At 32.8% G+C, this 8,298-nt stretch overlaps 1 protein-coding gene across 3 annotated transcripts in view; it reads right to left on the bottom strand.

The window, feature by feature from the left end:
* LOC128988575 (uncharacterized) overlaps positions 1-7,013 on the bottom strand; it is a 78,090-nt gene extending 71,077 nt beyond the window's left edge. The window contains exons 1-2 of one of the 3 annotated variants that reach the window (XM_054409972.1): positions 6,941-7,013; positions 6,348-6,545 (exon numbers count right to left, since the gene is read on the bottom strand). In XM_054409972.1, coding sequence (XP_054265947.1) covers positions 6,348-6,474 — 127 coding nt within the window. In that variant the 5' untranslated portion in view covers positions 6,475-6,545; positions 6,941-7,013. The other 2 variants (XM_054409973.1, XM_054409971.1) reach the window with 2 other exon arrangements.
* Positions 7,014-8,298: the final 1,285 nt, after the last annotated feature.

Raw genomic sequence — 8,298 nt, forward strand, 5'->3', positions numbered from 1 at the left:
AAGTTGTTAAGAGGGTCCTCTTGGCTGGATTCGACAGTTATTGATATTGCAGGTCACGTCATACTTGGCCAACACCCAAATGAGTCCAAGGCTGCGATAGTTCATGACAACTTAGCGACCTCAGCATTGGTCAATGGAGAGGCACCTAATCTAGAAAACTGGATGCTAAGTAGTAATGTAGGAGATGCTGAAAAAATATTTTTCCCTATAAACATCAGCAACATACATTGGACATTGGGTTATGCGGATGTCAAAAGGAAAACATTTGCCTACTTGGATCCTGCGACCAACAACGTAGAGCCGACAAGACAAAACTTGATATTTAAAAATTTCAAAACTTTCTATTCTTCAGTGACGGGTTCCCACACAGATGAACAGGATGCTTGGACTTTGATTCAACTAAAACATCAGACACAGGTAGATGGCTACAATTGCGGAGTGTTTATTTTACACTTCATTGAGGAGCTTTTGTTAAATGACCAATTTGACTTAGCTAAATACTTTGATGCAGATGAGTACAGAAAAGTTTTGCTCAAACGCATTCTGGCCAATTCAACCTACGTAGTAAATACATGTTACGTTTGTAAGAAGGACTTGCCTCATAATCCACAACATGCAAACGACTATTGTGTGGAATGTACTTCGTGCAAAAGATGGTTTCATTCGCATACCGCAAAACCTTGCACACCATCAGACACCATTGTTAGTCAGTTGAAAGAGGTCGATTTCTTTTGTCTTTTGTGCAGAAAATACTACTCCACTAAGATAAATGGACATTAAAGTTGCTTACAAGTTGCTGGCACCAATATATTGTTGTTGAGCGAGGATAGGGTGGCTGTAAGGGGAGGAGGAGGCCGCATTGTACAACTCAAAAATAAAAATAATGGTGCTGCTACTTTTACCATTAATAACAGTAAAAAACCAACACTTGTGGTTTTGAATTTTATGGCAAACCCATTTTCATGAGCGAGGAATGGGCGGCTAGTAGGGGAGGAGGAGGCCGCATTAAAAAAATTAATAAAATGATTAAGAAATAAATATAAAGTTCTTGAAATTAATCGTTAAGTTACGTTGGTGTGATTTAAATTAAATTATGAGTTACGTTGTTTTTTCGCTAGTTTGTAAGTTACGTTGGTGTGGTATGAAATTAGTTGTTAAATGAAATTTGTTTTGTTTGCATTAGATTTTAAGGTAATGTTGGTGTGGTTTGAATTAGATTACAAGTTCGTTGGTGTATTTTACAGTTAGTCTTTAAGTTAGGTAGGTGTCGTTTTAAATTTGTTGTTATACTACATTGGTTTGGTTTGAAATGACTTATTAAGTGATGTTGGTTTGTCTTGAAATTAGTTATTAAGTTACGATGGTGTGGTTTGAATAAGATATTAAGCGATGGTTGGTGTAGTTTGATATCGATTACAAGTTCGTTGGTGTATTTTACAGTTAGTCTTTCAGTTAGGTTGGAGTTGTTTGAAATTAGATTTCAATGTAGGTTGGTTTGGTTTTAAATTGAGTTACGTTTTAAGTTACGTTGGTTTGGTTTGAAATTAGTTATTAAATTACGATGGTGTGGTTTGACATTGGTTGTTAAGTTACGTTGGTTTTGAATTATATTTTAAGTGACGTTTGGTGTGGTTTGACATTGGTTGTTAAGTTACGTTGGTTTTGAATTATATTTTAAGTGATGTTTGGTGTGGATTGATATCGATTACAAGTTCGTTGGTGTATTTGACAGTTAGTCTTTAAGTTAGGTTGGTGTTGTTTGAAATTAGATTTCAATGTATGTTGGTTTCGTTTGAAATTTGCTATTAAGTTACGTTGGTTTGGTTTGATATTGGTTGTTAAGTTACGTTGGTTTTGAATTATATTGTAAGTGAAGTTTGGTGTGGTTTCACATTGGTTGTTAAAGTTACATTGGTTTGGTTTGAATTATATTTTAAGTGACGTTTGGTGAGGTTTGATATTGATTACAAGTTCGTTGGTGTATTGTACAGTTAGTCTTTAAGTTAGGTTGGTGTTGTTTGAAATTAGATTTCAATGTATGTTGGTTTCCTTCCAATCCAATCCAAAATCCAAATATAAAAAATTAAACAAAAATCTTGAGATTAATTTTTAAAAGAGACAGTAAAAAAAAGTTATCTTACCCTTGGAACTTATGTGTTACATCAATGAACAGTCACTCACCAATATTTTAATGTGTTACAGGTAATTGAAAGACAAGTCATCGTCTCTTCAAGAACCCTGAGCATCTTACAGCTCCAGAGTAAAAACAGATTTTACAATTTATTACATTTATTAAGAAAGTAATTTTGTTACAGTAACTGATTTATAGTTTGTTATAATAAAACTACTGTTAACATTTATTTGTCAGACATTTTATCCTTTACTTGATGTTCACTTAATCTATAAATTTAATTTAATAGGCTGACGTTATGTGATAATTGTTTTGCAGCTGCTATACGTATCCAATCACCAAGTTTAAGGTGTCCTTGGATAGGTTGGGGCACTTACATTTTCCATCCTACAAAACATTAATGCAAATTAGTTAGGGTATACAGACGTTTTAAAAGTTAGGTCCTTATGGAAACAAGGTCACACCAAGACCATTCAAGATGACATATCTCAACTATAAATAATTATTAGAACATAAACGACGTGTTTTCCAGTTCATAGCAATTTAATAAACATATTTCAAAAGAAAAACAGAAAATCGTACCAACGGAATAGGCCAGCAATAGAAATTTATGGTAATTTAATATTTTCTTGAGGCAAATTTTAAATAATGCATTTAATTAATAATTACTGATAATTTTATCAAAAAGGTGTTAGATATTGTTTATTAAGAAGCAACTAACATGTACAAACGAAAAAATCGTTTTTTTGTTAGTTGGGTTGTTATGGAACCGAGGTAACACCAGCACCATTCAATATGACATAGCTCAACTATAAATAGTTATTAGAACATAAACGAAGTGTTTTCCAGTTCATAACAATGTAATAAACATATTTCAATAGAAAAACAGAAAATCGTACCAACGGAATAGGCCAGCAATAGAAATTTATGACGATTTTTATTTTCTTGGGGCAAATTTTAAATAATGCAATCAATTGATAATTACTGATAGTTTTATCAAAAAGGTGTTAGATTATGTTTATTAAGATGTAACAAACATGTACAAACGAAAATAATCGATTTTTTGTTAGTTGGGTTCTTATGGAACCGAGGTCACACCAGTTTAATTCAAAGTTACCTATCTCAACTATAAATAGTTATTAGAACATAAACTATGTGTTTTCCAGTTCATAACAATGTAATAAACATATTTCAAAAGAAAAACAGAAAATCGTACCAACAGAATAGGCCAGCAATAGAAATTTATGGTAATTTAATATTTTCTTGAGGCAAATTTTAAATAATGCATTTAATTAATAATTACTGATAATTTTTATCAAAAAGTGGTTAGATATTGTTTATTAAGAAGCAACTAACATGTACAAACGAAAAAATCGATTTTTAGTAAGTTGGGTTGTTACGGAACCGAGGTCACACCAGTTTAATTCAAAGTTACCTATCTCAACTATAAATAGTTATTAGAACATAAACTATGTGTTTTCCAGTTCATAACAATGTAATAAACATATTTCAAAAGAAAAACAGAAAATCGTACCAACCGAATAGGCCAGCAATAGAAATTTATGGTAATTTAATATTTTCTTGAGGCAAATTTAAATAATGCATTTTATTGATCATTACTGATATTTTTTTTCGAAAAGGCGTTAGATATTGTTTATTAAGAAGTAACTAACATGTAAAAACGGAAAAAATAGATTTTTTGTTAGTTGGGTTGTTATGGAACCGAGGTAACACCAGCGCCATTCAATATGACATAGCTCAACTATAAATAGTTATTAGAACATAAACGAAGTGTTTTCAAGTCCATAACAATGTAATAAACATATTTCAAAAGAAAAACAGAAAATCGTACCAACGGAATAGGCCAGCAATAGAAATTTATGACAATTTCTTATTTTCTTGGGGCAAATTTTAAATAATGCATTCAATTGATAATTACTGATAGGTTTATCAAAAAGGTATTAGATTATGTTTATTAAGATGTAAAAAACATGTACAAACGAAAAAAATCGATTTTTTGTTAATTGGGTGGTTATGGAACCGAGGTCACACCAACGCCATTCAAGGTGACATATCTCAACTATAAATAGTTATTAGAACATAAACTATGTGTTTTCCAGTTCATAACAATGTAATAAACATATTTCAAAAGAAAGACAGAAAATCGTACCAACCGAATAGGCCAGCAATAGAAATTTATGGTAATTTAATATTTTCTTGGGGCAAATTTTAATAATGCATTTAATTGATCATTACTGATAATGTTTTTCGAAAAGGCGTTAGATATTGTTTATTAAGAAGTAACTAACATGTAAAAACGGAAAAAATCGTTTTTTTGTTAGTTGGGTTGTTATGGAACCGAGGTAACACCAGCGCCATTCAATATGACATATCTCAACTATAAATAGTTATTAGAACATAAACTATGTGTTTTCCAGTTCATAACAATGTAATAAACATATTTCAAAAGAAAAACAGAAAATCGTACCAACCGAATAGGCCAGCAATATAAATTTATGGTAATTTAATATTTTCTTGTGTCAAAACTTAAATAATACATTAAATTGATAATTACCGATAATTTCATCGAAAAGGCGTTAGAAGTTGTTTATTAATAAGTAACTAACATGTACAAACGATAAAAATCAATTTTCGTAAGTTAGGTTCTTATGGAACCGAGGTCACACCAGTTAAAATCGAAGTCACATAGCTTAACTATAAATTTGTCTTAGAACATAAGCGACGTGTTTTCCAGTTCATAACAATGTAATAAACATATTTCAAAAGAAAAACAGGAAATCGTACCAAGGGGATAGGCCAGCAATAGAAATTTATGGTAAGTTATTATTTTGTTGAGACAAAACTTATATAATACATTACATTGATAAATACTAATATTTTTTTCGAAAAGGTGTTAGGTACTCTTTATTAAGGAGTAACTAACATATATAAACGAATAAAATTGATTTTCATTAGTAGGTTGGGTTCTTATGGAACCGAGGTCACACCAACGCCATTCAATATGACATATCTCTACTATAAATGAGTGTTAAAACATAAACGACGTGTTTTCCATTTCATAACAATGTCATAAACATATTTCAAAAGAAAAACAGGAAATCGTACCAAGGGGATAGGCCAGCAATAGAAATTTATGGTAATTTTTTAAGTACGATGGGTTCTTATGGAATCCAAGTTACACCAACGCCATTCACGGTGACATATCTCAACTGTAAACTAGTCAGGGTATACGAGTAAATAAGATCGTTGTTAAAGGGGAATAGTTCAGCAATAAAAGACAAAGGCCTATTGTAATATTCTTACACATTTCAACCAACTAACAGTACGAGTGTACAAATCATTATAACTTAGTATAAGGTTTAGTGCTAGGATAGGCTTTAAGCGTTTACTTTGTTACAACTCCATGAAAACATTAATTCATTTATGCAGTTTTTTACATATATTTTAGACACTTGGTATAATCAACGCTTGGCGGGAACAACCGAACGCCATCTTGGCCGTGTGCCGCCAAAAAAAAGTTCCCGCCACTGATATTTTGGAGGTTATGTCGTCGGCTCTATGACGAATCCTACTGTTACGCCATCATTGTTATGACGTTTTACTGTGACGTACATTCGTCGGAGGGGAAGTAGGAGAAGTGGAATGGGTTATTGCTCATCTATTGCCAGTTTCACGCCGATAATTCGTAGGCAGCGCCACCAGCGTTGCCATGCACTTAGCATAGCAACGCTACAAATTGGCAGGCAAAGCTCTCTCAAAACACTTAATGCTTTTTACCATGCGGTTGGCATTCTGGGTAATAGTAGTATGTTTTCTGTGGCCTAAGATAGAAAGGTTATTTCTGTTAAGTTTTAAGTTAGAAAATGTTAAGATGTCCTTAACTTAGAAGCTTAATTTTATGTTGTATGTTGTTGTTCCGAATTGGTGTGAAAATCAACACAACAGGATCAACTAGTGGACACAGATAATTTAGTCTTTTATTGATGTCCTAAAGATAGGCGACAGGCCATCTAAACTCCACGTGGATAGGCCTTAAGATAAACAGCGAGCATGATCTATGTAGGCCTAGGCCTAAGGAAATAAGCTTGTGGTAAGTTAAATTAGACCTTAACTTAATTGGAAATGTATGCTACTTTAACTCTGTTCGTTCTTTATTCTATAACTTGGGTATAATAGTAACCAAACCTTGGGTTACCTTCAAGTTGGCTCCTTTTGGTAGAGTCACGTGGCTTCCGTTGCAAATGACTAAATATCAAGTCTTGGTACAACTTTTCTATTTCTAAGCCAAAAGGTATGCCTATGCTTATTATATCTTGTGACATTTTTGCATTAGGCTATGAATAAGCTGATTTTCACGTTTAAAGGCGCCTAGTAAGTTAACAAGTTCTTCTACCTAGCCAAAGGTCAAAAATCGAATTTCATTATTTAGTCTTAAATAGGACTAGCCCTAGTTTAATCAAGTTATGTGCACCTATAAATTATGTCGAGGTATACCCTTACTGTTAGTGGTACATATTTAAACTCTAGCCTTAGCCTATAAAACGCGTTACCACAAAAACTAACCACGAAACCATCATTTATCATTCATACCATGAAACTCAATCATTTAAGTTAACCTGAGTGTCGAATGTCCTGTGAAACAGAAAACGGAATAGAATAAACTAACTTGATTAACCTCAACCTCTATAACTTTACTATTATTATTAATTAATTAATTATTATATTATTAAGTACTTTCATTCGTAATCGTAGGCCTAATCTAATGGCTTAATATTTATTCATATTCACTTCATTCGTTTGTTCAACAAACTTTGTTTTGTTGGCGCCGTTGGCGGGTTTTCTATCTATGGTTTTCTTTCTCAGTCTCGCGCACGACCGTGAAGAAGAAAGACAGTGGATGTACGACGTGCGTATCGATACGCATCGATACAAGGACCACAAAATATCGATATTTTGTATCGATACGTGGGAACGTATCGATACACCTATAGCCAATATCGTATTGCTTATTTATTAATACGAGAGGTCGTCCAGTGGTCGAAACTCGACCAAAAATATGTAATGTACAGACTTCTATTTTCTCCCCACTCTGTAAATAAAACATGTGATTTGAGTTTCTTCCATTTGTTTTGATTTTCTGTTTATATTTCGTTGTTATTTCGTAACCAGCATGGCAACCCACAAATTCCATGTTAATTTTTTCAAATTTTTAAACTAATTTTTTGTGCTTATCTTTGAGCCTATTTTAATTTATAAAGGGATTCTGCACACCTACAGGAAAATAGCTTTCTAACGGTATGCGTAGATTTTCCCTACGATGCACACGAGCTGAGAAAAAAGGTTTTAAAGAAACATGCTTGCCTATTAATATATAGATAGATAAATCTTATTTTTATGGTAAGAAATTTGTCTTTCCATCTTCCTCCCCTCAAAAGAAGTATTGGAAATTTGATATTTTACCCTAATCTTCAAAAACACTGATAAAACATTTATTTTCAGCTGTTTTGCAAATAACCTCAAAACTCGGGCCACCATTAATGGAAGTGGGGACCCACATTGTCCATATTATCACAGGCCACGGCCTTCGAACTGGCAACGTCGCAAGTGGTGTTGTAACAGCTGATTTTATGGAAGCAACTAATGGTATTTGTATTTTGTGTATTTACGAAAGATTGATTACTGGACTATGACAATATTGACTCCGCTTAAAATTGTGCAGATATAGATTTTAATTCATACTGTTTCAATTTTCAATTATGTATGTTTTATTTTCAATATTTTAATAAATTTATGTTCATAAATTAAAAATTAAACTAATAAAGTGCGAATTAATGAGCTGATGTCACCTGTCTGCCATGTTATCTTATGGGACGTCTGTCACTGAACGACACCACTTGCGATGTTGCCAATATCTACCAGGCCGCGGCCTGTAGTTAAAGGCGGCCGTGATATTAATGTGTAAGTGGCATACCCACCATCATTATTAGTACTTTTTGGTCCAATTAATTATCCCTGTGTAAAAACTAGGAAAACAATAACAAAATGTTTTCCAATTTGAGGGTTTACCGGAATTTGGAGGTTATGTATGATACAAATAAAAAGTCATAGGAAGGTCTTATAATATAACTAGCTGTACCCGCTTCATA

This window comes from Macrosteles quadrilineatus, unplaced genomic scaffold, assembly GCF_028750875.1.
Source record: "Macrosteles quadrilineatus isolate MER2022 unplaced genomic scaffold, UCM_ALF_1.0 Scaffold_3__2_contigs__length_128488019, whole genome shotgun sequence".
Classification (NCBI taxonomy): Eukaryota; Metazoa; Arthropoda; class Insecta; order Hemiptera; family Cicadellidae; genus Macrosteles; species Macrosteles quadrilineatus.